Source organism: Telmatherina bonti, assembly GCF_933228915.1.
Source record: "Telmatherina bonti genome assembly, chromosome: 23".
Taxonomy (NCBI): Eukaryota; Metazoa; Chordata; class Actinopteri; order Atheriniformes; family Telmatherinidae; genus Telmatherina; species Telmatherina bonti.
Window position 1 is genome coordinate 7,360,422 of NC_136632.1, and position 15,239 is coordinate 7,375,660.

At 41.5% G+C, this 15,239-nt stretch overlaps 1 protein-coding gene across 6 annotated transcripts in view; it reads left to right on the forward strand.

Moving 5' to 3' along the window:
* Window positions 1-15,239, forward strand: part of anks1b (ankyrin repeat and sterile alpha motif domain containing 1B) — a gene marked incomplete at its 5' end in the record, with an annotated part of 320,790 nt that overhangs the window by 285,596 nt on the left and 19,955 nt on the right. For 4 of the 6 annotated variants that reach the window (XM_079263373.1, XM_079263375.1, XM_079263374.1 and 1 more), the window contains 2 exons: window positions 14,281-14,388; window positions 14,777-14,980. In XM_079263373.1, coding sequence (XP_079119499.1) covers window positions 14,281-14,388; window positions 14,777-14,980 — 312 coding nt within the window. Of the gene's footprint in view, window positions 1-1,483; window positions 1,647-14,280; window positions 14,389-14,776; window positions 14,981-15,239 lie in introns of those variants that run through there. The other 2 variants (XM_079263378.1, XM_079263377.1) reach the window with 2 other exon arrangements.

Here is a 15,239-nt window from a genome sequence, read left to right on the forward strand (position 1 = left end):
CCACAGCCTGTAAGATCACCTCCAGTCCTCCAGAACCTTCATTTGCTCCCAATCATGATCTAATTTTTTCTCCCCGCAGTTGTTCTTCTTAAATTGTCAGAAAACATTCAGTTTTTACATCCAACGAAACATGAGAGATGCTTTGATCCTATCAAAGGAAGTAAAACTGACTATTTGAGTAAACTGGAGTTGCTTTAAAGCTGATTATTTGTGGTGTACCCTGGTTGTTTATCAGGGTTAGGCGTTTTGCTCGGAGAAAACGTGATAAGGAGTTGTCATGCTCTATCTTTGGTTCACCCCTCTGGATCCCACAAGCAGACCCTTGTAAAGACAGAAATAGCCAGAATGACGTCAAGTTTTGTAGATTGGATTTCATTTATGTGACACTTGCTGCTGCTGACATATACTATCCATAAACACGTGCACATGCCTAATATACAGCATCACATCTACTGGAGACGTTGTGAGCTTGGCTGATTTGATCTGATACTCTACATGTATTCAGTTCTTACCACATCTGTGTGAGAGATGACATGTCCCACACGTGAAACCTGAAAGAACGCAGGAAATACATGAATAGTATTAAGGTATTTCCTTTTAGATGTCTCAACACGTCTGTCGTGATGTCTCAAGACATGAGCTGTAAAATGTTAAAATCCTGTAAGTTAAACGTAGAGATGAAGCTCTTATGAAGGTTTTACTGTTTTGTAAGTTTATTTGTTGCTGGAATCGCGCAGGGAAAATCGGAATCAGGATATTTGGGTTCATTTTAAATTAATTCGTCAACAGCAAGCTGCGTTGTGTGTTGAAGTCCTTCAAACACCACGCATTTACCTCTGACTTTACCTGTAAAATGTGCAGCCTCTTGGTGATGTTGGCCCCCCAGAAACGAGAGTAAAAATAAACCTACAGCTTTGTTAAAGTGTCCAGGTGGACAGTGAGAATAATCAACATTATCCTAGAATAGTTTGACATTTTAGGAAATTCACTTATGTGCTTGTAGACCAGAAGTCTGGTATCACTGGTGTCTGCAATGTGACTACAAGGCTGTCACTTTGTTCAGCCTAATTAAAAAGAAATTATTTTATTTCCTGTTTTTGTTTTTTTTTTTGTTTGTTTTTTTATCATAAGCAATTTTTAAAAGCACTTTTTTTTTTCATTAAAAGCTGCACCTATATCGACAAAGATGTTGTGTAATGGAGATGATTCTGCTTCTGAACTCTTAACTCGTGCAGCAAAGGCATGAACTTACTCTCCTTGCGAGCACGAGCTTGTCTCGGCTCAGGCTCAGTGTCTCCATAGTGACGAGCGAGCGAGAGAGTGAGGGAGGGAGGGAGGGAGGATGAATGTAAACGGGGTAGAAAGAGAGATCTCAGGCAGAGACATGTAGGAGATGTAGTCTGGCTGCCGCAAGCTGAAGAAAGAGGAGGAGTTGTTGAGCGCTGGAGATCTGCAGAGAGACTGAGGGTGAGAGAAAGGGAGACAAAAGCTGGAGGCGAGGAGGAAAGCTCGGACAGTTTGGATAAAGAGAAGAGAGGCAGAAGAAGGAGGACTTGTCTCACTCGGCTACAAAGCAACAGTGAAACGGCCGGGAGGAAATAAAGACACCGGAGGAAGCAAGAGGAGGCTGAAGTGAGGAGGGGGGGGTAAGCTTTGCTGGGTGACAATGTTCAGCTGTGAAGCCTGGACACTGTGGGATCAGACGATGAGCTTTAATCCTTCTCTCTTGCTGTTCTCTGCGTCTGTAGTCTCCGCACTCTGAGATGATGAAGCGTGAAATGTGTGCACGGCACTCGCTGACCACTGCTGACTGGGCTCATTTACTGGCTCGGTTACTGTGTGTGTTGCATGTGCAAGTTTGGCTAAAACACCTTGGAGCACGGCTCCTTTTTACAAGTAGTAGAAAAGTAAAACAAGAGGCGATTCTTTGGTTTCTTCTGCTCGTCAGTTCAGGATCTTCATGCTTCTGGTCGGTAATTTAGCAAAGTACACATCTGTCATAACAGTGGTTCTTTAGCAAAGATCTGTTTTGCATATTTGAATAATGTAACATGAAGATATGAGACGTGGTGGGAGGTTAATAGAGAGCAGAGTTCTTGTGGGATGAAGGAAGAAAACGGTATATTTTCTTTCCCCATCTGTTGAGGAGCAGCAGACAGAAACATTGAAGTGAAAATGCTGCCAGGGTCTGTTTGCCTCCGATGCCGCCCGATCACTCATAATCTCAACTCATCTCCTGTTCATTGAATCGTCACCACGGCGAGTCACCGCAATAGATTCCCTGTCAGTGTCCGGCGTCCGTCAGTAGACTGCCTGCAGAAACCACGGCGTGGTGAATGATGCTGGGAAAGACTGAAGCTGGGACGTCACCTGACCTCCTAACCAGCATTATTTAGTTCATTTCTGAAACATTACTTGATTTAATTCAACGATGAGTCCATTTCATTCCCATCATTATAAAGGTGCTGATATCATATGTTGGAACTGTTCTAACCTTAAAGCAAACAGAAGGACATGGCGTGGAGTTTGATCACAGCGTCAGAGCTTTTGGCAGCCGGCGATGTTGTGTTTAAACTCTGCTCTGCTGTGACTACGATCAGTATAAAATACATAAACTGTCTTCTGTAAACACATAATATCTACTGATGTAAACACATATCTGTTTGCAAACGAGTAAAGCGATATCCAAAGTATAAACATGACATAGTTGATGTTCACTTGTTCCTTCCAGAAGTCTACAAGCAGCCAGGATGCTCCACTCTGTCCCTGCTCGCTGATGGAGCACAGTGGAGGAGTTGGCAGCAGGGTAGCGTCCAACACTGTCCCTCAGCAGAGCTCACAGATGTCCATATGGCTGCTACATCCGTACTATTACCTGACTGTGTACTTGTAGCTGTTTCCCCGTGATGCTCCATGCTTCACCGCCTTCGCCTACAAGCAGCTGCTGAACCCAAACCCCAGACCAACACAATGTAAATGTTACAGGCCTCTGTTGAGTCCTGTATATTTTTGCAGGAAGGAAAAGACGCGTGAGCTGTGATCTGTTGGCAGGCAGGCTCTGGTCTGAGCATGCGCTGCTTCTCAGCAGACCACCACACCCAGCGCTCACCTTGACCCAGACGCCCTCTGCTGTCCTAATATCGCAATTGCACTTACAACAACAGGACTAAAACAGGTGTATTATCGATGAGCTGAGACCTTCTTCTTAATAAAAAAAAAAACAAATTAAATCACATTTGTGATCCTACATTTGTAGGCGTCACATAAACATAGTGTCAGGTGCGACGCCGCCTTCACACCATCATCATCCAGACCTGTGAAGAAAATGACGTGAATGCAGCTGGAAATTTCCTTTTTTATTTGTTTTCCCATTTTCCATTAATCACAATGTCTCTCCACATATCCAGTCGTTTCTAACTTAAATCTTTATTTACTGAAGCACCCTTTCCCAGAGAGCGTTTAGCGCTCAGGAAAACACACGTTGTGAAAACTGGTTCGTGGGGCTTTGAAGTATTTTTTAACCCAGAAAAATATCATTCACCATTTCCTCTCCTCTTATTGGGGATTCAGTTCATGTGCTCCTCTGTGTGCAGTAAAGAGTGTGTGTGTGTGTGCACATGTGTGCATGATTTCAAAGATTTTGTTTCAGTCTTGATACTGCTGCATCTGGCTATGATTGCACACACACGCACAGTGTGCACCCAGTCATAGTTACAGTTCTGGTTCTATTAATGGAGATATATCTGTCTCCATGTAGGCAGGCTTATTAACAGCCTGCTCTCATTGGCTGCTTGGTCTGTCTTCAAAGAAACAGCTCGGCCTATTGGTCTGTACATCATTTTTTAACACAACACCCATAACTTGGTTGCTGGGGAACCAGAGACTACTGGTTTCCCCCCACTGGCCTATATATATATATATATATATATATATATATATATATATATATATATTATATATATGTATATATGTATATGTATATATATGTATATATGTATATGTATATATAAATCATGTGTGTATATGCATTAGTTATGCTAAAACTAGGTTATTAGGGTCATAAACTATGTCTAAATTTCCTTCAGGGGAGTAATAATATGTGGTGTGTATTTTAGGGTGTGTGTGTGTGTAGTGTAGCGTATTGTGAGGCCAGACAAATCAATACTAATCCTTCCAGCTGAGAAAACTCCAAGGAACAAAGAGAGAATGACTGAGAGGAACGTGGTTGTGATTAAGTATGCATGGTCAGGTAAATATGAATGACCGGGGTGAAAACTGGGACAAGCGTTGCCGGTCTAACCTCTTTGCAAGTTGCCCAAATACATCAGAGCCTTACTGAGACAAACTATGTTTACAGTTTAAAGGAAAAAAGACCGCAGATTTGTCATAATGTGGACTATTGCATTTACAGTTCCTGCATCAGCAGTTTAAAATGATTGTTAATAGAGTAAATATTACTGCTAGACCATGTAAGACACTTCCTAGCAGTGATTAGATCTGGTAACCCTACTGTCTTCAAAGGTTACCATAGTCCTGTAGTCAAGCTCTAAGGTGGCCTTCAGACAGTCTCGGGTATTCTCTGATCGATAATAGCACTCAGTTGTCCTGTAATGTATTCTGACCGAGGCAATTTAAGTAAGCTTAGGCCAGTGATTCTTTGATTTACAAAAATCGATGCAGGAGTCTTCGGAGAGTTGAGCCCGAATTGCACCATTAGGATCCGTCTCCTGAGCGGCTGCAGAGATCTGTTGATATCACAGAGGGCACAACCTCTCGGACCGCAGTGGACAGGCAGGGGAAGCTAACAAAGACGGATGTAGAGCATGGAGTTGTTACTGCTGAACAGACCCGGGTCACATGCTACTCTTTCCTACGAGCTCTTTTCTAGCCTCTTCTAGATGCATAAAGCAAATGAACAAAGACTTGAAAACATATCAGTGCTCTCATGAAGACGAGCTTTTTCCAGTTGAGGACCCTGGCAAAGATCAAAGCATATCTTCCTCGGGTTGACCTCGAAAGAGCAATTCACGCATTCATAACGTCACGTCTGAACGATTGTAACTCGTTGTGTGTTGGCTTGGACCAGAAATCCCTCCAACGCTTACAGAGCGTCCAAAATGCAGCAGCTCGTCTCCTAACAAAAACTAGAAGACGTGAGTCCATCACCCCAGTACTCCACACCTTCCATTGGCTTCCTGTTGCCTTTCGAGCTCATTTTAAAGTTTTATTGATTGTTTTTAAGTGTTTAAACTCCATGGGACCACCCTATCTTACTGATGTACTACAACCTTATGCCCCTCCCAGAGCCCTGAGGTCAGCCGATCAGCTCTTGTTGGCTGTTCCAAAGCCAAACTAAAGACCAGGAGGGACAGAGCCTTCGCTGTAGCTGGATCTAGACTTTAGAACAGTTTTCCTCTCTCTGTCAGGTCCGCTTAGTCTGTAGGCCAGTTCAAGTCCAGACTAAAAACTCCTCTTTTGTCCTTGACCTTTTATCGTTTAAAGACGCTTTTTGGGGTTCACCTTGGCTTTTTATACTGTTTTGTATTGTATTTTTTGTATTTTTTTCATGTTTTTTACTTGCATTTTATTTTATTGGTATCCTATTAGATTTTATCGTTTAATCACCCTATGTTTTATTTTTCTATTTTTAATTTACTTATTATGTATTTTCCATACTGTGAAGCACTTTGGTCAGCAGGGGCTGTTTTAAATCTGCTATATAAATAAAATGGAATTGAAATTGAGTTGTCAAAAACGAAGGTAGAGTGGTTGTAAACATGCGAGACTGACTGAAGGCTGGAAGGTGAAGGAAAGGGCATATAAAGGTAATGATACTACTGGTTAGGCAGGTCAGAAGAGATCCAACAGGAGCAAAGACTGATTAGAGAATTTATCCCCTCTTCCTTTTCCCATCATTAAAACTGCGTGCTAGCTTGAGCACAGACAGCAGCCGGACTGTTGCTGGGTTTAATGCTCCAGTGAGCCGACCAGCTTCCAACCTCCCCTCCAGTAAGAGACAGAAAAGCCTTTTTGTTTTCAGTGTCCTGAATGAGAGTTTGCTGTGCATGTCCCCAATCATGGATGCTTTCTGCTCATCGTAGCGCTGCTCTCTATTCAAACATGCCACGGCTGAAGCTGTCATGCAGGTGACTCCGGTTTTTAAGGAGGTTAGTGTGTTCATGTGATGTGATTGAAGGAAAGAAAAAATGTTCAAGCATGAACTTTAAGTCGACAAAAAGTCTTCTGCTTGTTTTATGACTCATTACCAGCTTAACCAGCCCGAAGATTTAACGAAAGACGGCAGGCTGCTGCGTGAAAGCTCGTCGTTGTTGAATTTATGCGTGGCAGATAATCCGCTAATCGAATCGGCGCGATCTCGACAAGAAGAACTTTTAACAGGATTAGTACGTCGATCCGCACAAACAAGACACACAAAGAAGTCACAAACACAGTGGCCTGAATCACTTCATGCTACAGCGATAACATCAGGACCACCGAGTCCAGTAACGGCTGCAGGACTCCTGCAGTGAGCAGACAGAGGCAGCAAACAATGGCATCATGTAAGCATTGTTTAACCGTCATATTTTCTACATCATGAACAAGTGGCGTGACACACAGAGAGTTAATCCAGTTTTCCTGGACGGCAGCGTCTGAATAAGCGTCTCTCAGATGTCTGAAATCAGGACTCATTGTTTTGGGATTATGCCTAACATGCCTGTGCCTGGAATATTGAACCTTTTACTACACTACTCACACTGCGGTTCTGCAGGACTGTGGGGGAACTTGCAGTATTTGGCAAAACTTAGAAAATTCAAAGTAAAATATGCAGAGCATTGAAGCTATTAAGTTTCATGCCATTGGGTTTATTTGCAGAAATACAAATCCCAGTACAATGAATCAACATGCAACTTAATATAAAGGACTTTATTTGGTTTAAACTGCAGAAATTTGCAGATTTTTCAAGTTGAAATATCCTTTGTTTAGCAGAACAAGTCAAGCCCCCCATGGAGGATTTCTAACCATTTTACATTTTTAATACTTAATTATAGAAACCATTAATGGAAGCGGAAAAGTAACCAAGAGCTGGAAAAACACATTATTGGTAGAGATGCGCTGATTGATTACCCATTTCTGTAGCTTAATAAGTCATTACACGAGATTTCCAGATCAGTTTCAGAAATAACTGATTCCACGTGCACCACTTCAAGCAACAGTGGCAACGATTATATCAGGATATAAAGACTCTCAGGGTGCATTCATATCGGGATAGTCCGCTTGGTCCGACTCGGCTCAGTTGTCGGGGGGTGTATCCATGTGGGCCAAGATAGTGTTCACGCTGCACTTTGGTCAAACAAGCCAAACCATTAGAATAATATATCCCCATTCCTACCAAAGGTGGCGCTGCACGAGAAAAGAAGAAAACTTTCCTCCACCTGCGAGTTAATCATGAAGACTAAACTATGGCTGTTTTGGGTTTTTATTATGCATACTTATGCATACTGCAGAAACACACTGCAACGATGCACGCAGTATGAACACCAGACGAGGCAGAGGACCCTTAACGACGTCGCTATGGATTTACCCACAATGCAATGCTACGCCAAATGCAGGAAGTGACTTTTTTTTGTAGTTCAGTTCGTGTATTTGGTCCGCTTAATACGGATCAAAACCTGCGTTTGTAGGCGGGCCGAGTCTGCTTCTTTAATCCGGATCTAAATTCGTTTGGCGGATTCACATTTCCCCAAACGAAGCGGACTCTCTGAGCAAACGGATTTAGATTCAGATTAAAAAGCTGATGTGAACGTGCCCTTAGGGATGAAGACCCTACATGCCTTTTCACGCCTACTCCGAATGTTTCATCTGAATAATTCATACAGCAATATTGTTTTGTCAAATCACATCAGGAACAAAATTCTGTTCAGCGATTTGACGAGTTTTATTTTCGCACTGGGGTTGATTTTTCTTTATATTCACATCCGACAGATACACAGTTAACCAATAAGAGAAGGCGTGTTGACAGCGTCACCAGAGCTGACTGCGAGCTATGCAGGCGTTTTGTGTAACTGCGGCAGCGATCACAAACATATGTGGCGAACAGCTGCCAACGCGCTGCTGCAGCAGACGCTCAGATTGTCCACAGACACCCTAAAGTACGTCCTGATCTGGCCGTGGTCCAGCTTCAACTGGACGTAACCATTAAACTCCACAAGTTCTCCTCTTTTCTCTGGAACACGATGAACGCAGCGCGTCTTTGTTCCTTTCTCTTCCAGCATCACGGCACTCTGATGTGGAATCCACTTCAGTTTTTGTTGTAAAATCTTCCATTATTTATTTGTAGTTTATTTCACCTGCTTATAAGTTAAGCCTCATTGTAGAAATGACTAATCAGGCTTTTAAATGTTGTGTAATTCAACACCAAAGGGAACATAACAATAACACAACACCTTTTCAAGACACTTTTTTTTTTTTTATGTTTAGTTAAAATTGTTAAAAGAAAAGCTTTAAAATCATCAACATTTCTAGTTGGCCAAATAGTCAGCATTTTTTTTTTTTTTTTTTTTAAAAAGCCATAAACTATTAGCTCATCAACATTTGTTTGATTCTTTCCAAAGTGCTGCTGTAGCAGAACACCTATTCCTCATGAAGGTCGTGCCATCTGAGCGTTCATGCTTCATCTGAATGGAGCCTCGCTGTAATGAATGTGTAACGAGCGTGATAAGCGTATATGGTGACAGATGGACAATATGCTCGTATAGCTGCTATAAATATTATTCAGATGCAGACAGGTGATGCTGCCGTCAGAGTGAGTGTGTGTGTTTACACGATAATGGTTGGGCTGGATTTGAATTCTTATCCATTCAGGAACAACAATAATCTTCTTTCCTGGCTTCAAACAGCTGTTCGGTGTGTTCGCGCGTGTGTCTGTGTGAGTACACATAAGCATGCACGCGATTTTTTTTTTTTTTTTTTTTTAAGGAGGATGAGTGTGTGTGGGTGACTGCTGCTGCAGCTCTGTGTTGCCATGGCGACAGTTGAACTCCAGGCTGAGGTTGAGGCTTCTACTGTATTTGAAGTAGATGATGTTGTATAAAGCAGAGTGTAACACACCGATTCGCACCATGCAGGACAATTACTGCGCTCTCTCTGGATGGGGTCGGTGTGTTCTACGCGAGTGTGTTTGTGTGTGTGTATTTTGCCTGTGATGAAGCAGAAATGTGTGGACTGAGTCACGCTGTTACCCCACAGGAGACAGGCAAAAGGCTGAATATTTCATAGCCTTTTCTATAGGCTAAAAATACGCGTCATCCAGGTCATCCTCAGCAGCGCAGTGTCACACTCATCATGCCTTCTACAAACATTTTACTCTAATGTTTTGTGTTTAATGTAAACAGTAACCAAGGGAAACCAGTAAGTTGTCACCGCTGAAAGTGGAAGTCTAAAAGAAAGATTAATTCCTTGTAACAGGGCTTCTTAGTACTAAATCTGATATATATAATATCTTATACTGTATTTTATCTTGTTTGTATTCATAAGGACAAAGCATTTGTGGGATGAGAAGGAGAGTTGAGTTTGTGGGTTGTGCTCATGAAGGCTTTATATATCGTCTCCACCAATCGCAAACAGATTGTTCTGCTTCTGATTCTTGCTTTTAACGGTGCGTCGGGTTCCTAAATTTACCAGCAACACGTGCGCCAGAGCCTGGATATGTGCAGAAACAGTATACTCAGTGATGAGTCCAGATTTTACTGATGGAAGCGGGTTCACAGGGTCCGTGCTGATAAGGTTACATCAGTAGGTGGAGGCAGTGTGATGGTGTGGGCCAGTATCGATCTCATCAACATCTTCATGCAGAGAGATGTGGAGATGAGGCTTTTGGATCAAACTCCATCCTCCAACATGACAACACCCACAGAGCAGGGTTCCTCAGAGACTGAGGAAATTTAGTCTGCGTTTGAACCCCATGAAGCCGAAGGTATCATATCTGATCTAGACAGTTTCTCAGATTATCATCACTTTGCTTAAACCCCAGTTGTCCAGACTACACTACAACAGTTTTCATATTTCACATGGTAGTAAATTGTAAGTAGGGATGTTCAATACTAGCTTTTTTTTTTTTTTTTTTTTTTTTTTACTGATATCCAATATACCGTTTTGTCCAACTCTTAAGTTCCGATACAGATATTAACCGATACAAATATTTTTGGAGCAAGTTGCAGCAAATAGACAATATTATTAGGAAACATCTTTATATTTTGTCATTTTGAGTTAGAGGAGACGTAGCTGAAGAGTTTGATATGTAATATGTTCATATCGTGTAAAAGTTGTCCATCCATCCATCTTCTGCCGCCTACGGTCGGGTCGCGGGGGCAGTAGCCTAAGGAGGGAAGCCCAGACTTCCCTCTCCCCACCCACATTTGCAACCTCTGCGGGGGGGATCCCGAGGCGTTCCCAGGCCAGCCGAGAGATATAATCCCTCCAGCGTGTCCTGGGTCTTCCCCGGGGTCTCCTACCAGAGGGACGTGCCTGGAACACCTCACCAGGGAGGTCCAGGAGGCATCCTGACCAGATGCCCGAGCCACCTCAACTGGTTCCTCTCGATACGGAGGAGCAGCGGCTCTACTCTGAGCCCCTCCCGGATGACCGAGCACTTCACCCTATCTCTAAGGGAGAGCCCGGCCACCCTGCGGAGGAAACTCATTTCAGCCGCCTGTATACGAGATCTCGTTCTTTCGGTCACGACCCACAGCTCAAGACCATAGGTGAGGGTAGGAATGTAGATCGACTGGTAAATCGAGAGCTTCGCCTTCTGGCTCAGCTCCTTCTTCACCACGACAGACCGGCGCAGAGCCCGCATTACTGCAGACGCCCCACCAACATAGAAATATGTTGTAAAAGTGGAATGGAAACACTTTTTTTGCATCTACATGTACCCGAACGTGAGGGGGAGGGTGACGAGTTCATTTTCAGTAAAGATGTTGCAATATGGAACAAATAACAGTGAATTCCAGAGTTTTAGAAAAAAAAACTGAGGGAGAAAAGCTTCGAAAAGCTATTAAAAAATCTAAAAAAAAAAACCAAAATAACGCTACTTGGCTACCTTTCAAACGTCGCATTCTCTCAAAATCTTGACACCCAAAACAGATTTTACGAGAACTAAGACTTATAAGCTAAACACTGTTCAACAGAAACATCCATAAATCACAATTTTGTTTGTCAAAACTCAGAAATATCTCTTTTATTTAGCCAAAAAATGTAATGGAAACAGCTAATATCAACTCAGGTCTTAAAATGATTAAATTACCTAATTTATTATTCATAATGGTTCATTTTCTTCATGTTTATGAATTAAAAGAACCAAGCTGTCATATTTGGTTGTTTATCTTCATGCTGTTTATCAGATGTATAGTAATAATTTGTGCAAAACATTTTATATTGCACTCGGTCGAGGCGTGTTGGGAGCATCATTAGACTGATAACAGGACTTCACATTAATGATAATTACCCCCATTTACCCTGCAGCCAAACACTTACACACTCTTTTTATGCAAACAAATATATGTTTGTTGGAAGACTTCCAGCAGCAGCTCCATAAAACAATACATAAAACAATGTGTACATGTAATACAGATGTTTGTTGCGTGGTGCCAGAAGGTGCAGATGGTGCCAACACCATGCCGCTGAAGACGCCATGTTCCTGCACGTCTCTTTAGAAAACTGCAGGCACGCTCGGTGCCTGGTGACCAGAGAGAGAAAAAGTGCTTTCAGTGGAGTCCAACTGGGTTTTTTCCTGCTTCTGCCTGTGTAATGAGCGCCTGGGGAATTTCAATAGATGATTACAAACGTGTTACAGCCTCAAAATGTTGCATTTGGTGACGGAGCAAAATTTCAGAGGAAAGAGTTTTTTTGTTGTTTTTTTTTACTTTATTTTTAATCAACAAAGATGTAAACTTGACAGAACTTTTCACCAAAAAGTCAATGTTAAATCCATGAGATGGTTCGCTTACTTGGACATTTTGCTCTGCTTGAATAAAAAAAATCCGCCTGCAATGAGATTAAAAGTCGGCCTCATATTGTTTGTGTTTATTCTGAGAAAACAAACAGAATTTTGACGTGTGATTTGTTATTGTTTCAGGATTTCTTCATTTCCTTTACGCTTCATGCATATCCAGCCAACTACAAGTCAAACTTAAAGACAACTTTAAGTCCCGTTTCAGGTCATTTTAAAACATTAGAAGCTTTAAATATGACAGTAATATTTTAATCTTTCATAAATAACAGGAATGAACAGGTTGCCACCGACATGTTGACACAGAACACGAAAGTAGATGTCTTTAGGTTGCTTGTGAAACATCTGTCTCTAGTTTCTAAAAGGAATCAACCACGGCTTTAATCTCCTGATTCACAGGTTATGGAGACCAAGAAGAAAAGACCGTTTTCATCAACGATTTCTCTCACGTATCAAAGCAAAGTAAACGTGATAAATCTCAGACCAAGTGAGATGGTTCATAAATGCCAGTAGCAACAGCAAAGCTCTGCATCTGTCTGGTGTTCGGTTCTTTCTTTGAGCTCTTCCGCAGCAAAGCCATGTCCATGTTTGCCCTTGTCTTCTTTCTTGGTCTCAGACCTGATGTCCAACTCCTTACTTCCTCCAGTAGTTACATCTGGTAAAAAAAAAAAAAAAAAAAGCCAGTTTTGCTCATGACGCGGTGCCTCAGGGTCTCCAGGATGGGTTCAGGCCTAGCGGTGAGACTTACACACCTTCCTTATGTCATTTTGACAAAGCGTGTGTTTTCCTCCTTCCAAAAGATCGGAACCAGAAGCGTTTGTTGTCATTAAACCAGCATGCCGGCACAACAGCATCACTTCCAGTGCAACCGTCCACCAGACTGAGGCAGCCGCCACGTGAGCGGTGCACCTTTTTGCAGAGAAGACGAACTGAGATGTCCGTACTCACTCCAGATCAAGCAGCAAGATTAGAAAAGTGCAGGTTTAAGGCCTTTGTGAAGGAGTTGGTGATGGAAAGCAGAGCTTATATCTAAAAGAAATGATTTGATCTCTGCACAAGTATAGGATCAATGATGATGATTCTATAAACGAGGCTACCAGTCAATAAAAGCTGAAAATGACATTTCTCAGTTGTCCTTTTTTTTTTCTTTTCAAGCCATAATATTAGTTATTGTGATGGACTGGTGAGCTGTCCAGGGTGTACCCTGCCTTTCTCCCAAAGCCTGCTGGGATAGGCTCCAGCTTCCCACCGTCCCTTCATCGGACTAACCGGTTAAGATAATGAATGAATTAATTAATTAATCCCACGGTTCCGGATTGTTCCTTTTTCCTCCTTAAACGTGATTTGTGGCGTTATTGTTTCTATGGTTTGCTGCCTCGGGAGACGCGCAGTCCTAATTAGAATGGCAGAAAAAGAAGAGGCCGTAATTAGATCTAAGTTTTCCATGTCTGTCTCTATTTCAGTGCATCTGTGGCGCATGTCGTAGTCTGTGAACACGACGGGCACGGCTTGCACACACTCATCAGTTATATCAGTTCAGCCATAATTACATTAAATAGATGCATATATCCTCAGGTTATACTCTCATTAGTTCACCAGAAGTGCTCTGCAGGGATTAATGTATTTTTCCTGAAATGTTTTACGTTCCTGATGATGACAATGATGCTAACTTATATATATATATATATATATATATATATATATATATATATATATATATATATATATATATATATATATATACATGTGTATATATATATATATATGTGTGTGTATATATATATATATATATATGTGTGTGTATATATATATATATATATATATATATATATATATATATATACATGTGTATATATATATATATATATATGTGTGTGTATATATGTATATATATATATATATATGTATATATATATATATATATATATATATATATATATGTGTGTGTGTGTATATATATATATATATATATATGTATATATACATGTGTATATATATATATATATATATATATATATATGTATATATACATATATATATATATATATATATATATATATATATATATATATATATATGTGTATATATATATATATATATATATATATATATATATATATATATATATATATATATATATATATATATATGTATATAAGATATCTTGCATTTGTCCAAAAACCAGCAGAACGTCCCAAACGTTCAGCTTCTTTCACGTCTCTGTGATTTCCTCTGATGGTAACTTATTTTCTTCTTTCTCTGTGTTTCTTCAGGTGTTGAAGATCAATCTTATCGGGCACAGAAAACGGATCCTAGCCTCCCTGGGGGACCGGCTACACGAAGACACGCCACAAAAACCTCCGCGCACCATCTCCTTACGGGTAAATGACTGGATGTCTGTGAGCAGTAGTGTTGTGTGAAACCTGACGATGCTGAGCTGCATCCAAACCTGGACTTGAGTAATGATGACGGGGTCCAATCGGTGAGACACATCCTTGCCTGTGATGTTATTAACGACAAACTGCTAAAGCCTTTCAGGAAGGCAGAAACTGGCCGACTGGACCGACTTCCTCCCCGTCTTGTTGACTTGTCCTGCATTCTGACCTCTAGAAACCGGCTTTCCTCTGAAAAACTAATTAAATCAAGACATTTTCTCATTTCTTATCATATGATTCAGATTGTAATGCATGAAAATTATATAAAACGATGAATGAACCCTTGGTGGCTTCCTTTCGCCTCACTAATCTGTCCACACCCTTTTTGTCCCAGGAGCCCGGGGGAAACCACACCCCTCCCCAGCTCAGCCCTTCGGTTGGCCAGGCCGCGTACACGGCGGGGATCCCCGGCGGATCTCTAGACGTGCAGCACCTCATCATGCAGGCAGACGCCCGGCGCAGGCAGCGTAGCAATGACAACTACTTTGAGGACGTGCCGCGATCCAAGCTGGAGCGACAGATGGCTCAAGTCAGCATGGTGAGGAGATGGAGATGGATGGGGGGATGAATGAGGAGAGAGAGGAGAAGGAGGCGTCGCTAGACGGTGTGATCAGTGCAGATAGGTGTATGTATAGTCAGGTGAATGTAAACCAGGAGTTTCTATTCAAGATTTAGTCCGTTTTTATTGAAGCATAATTAAAATCCCACGTAACAACCATGTCCCCATCTCTTTAGACAAACAATAAACTAATTATACATGATTTTATTCATATTTTTAAATATGCATCCTTTGTCCA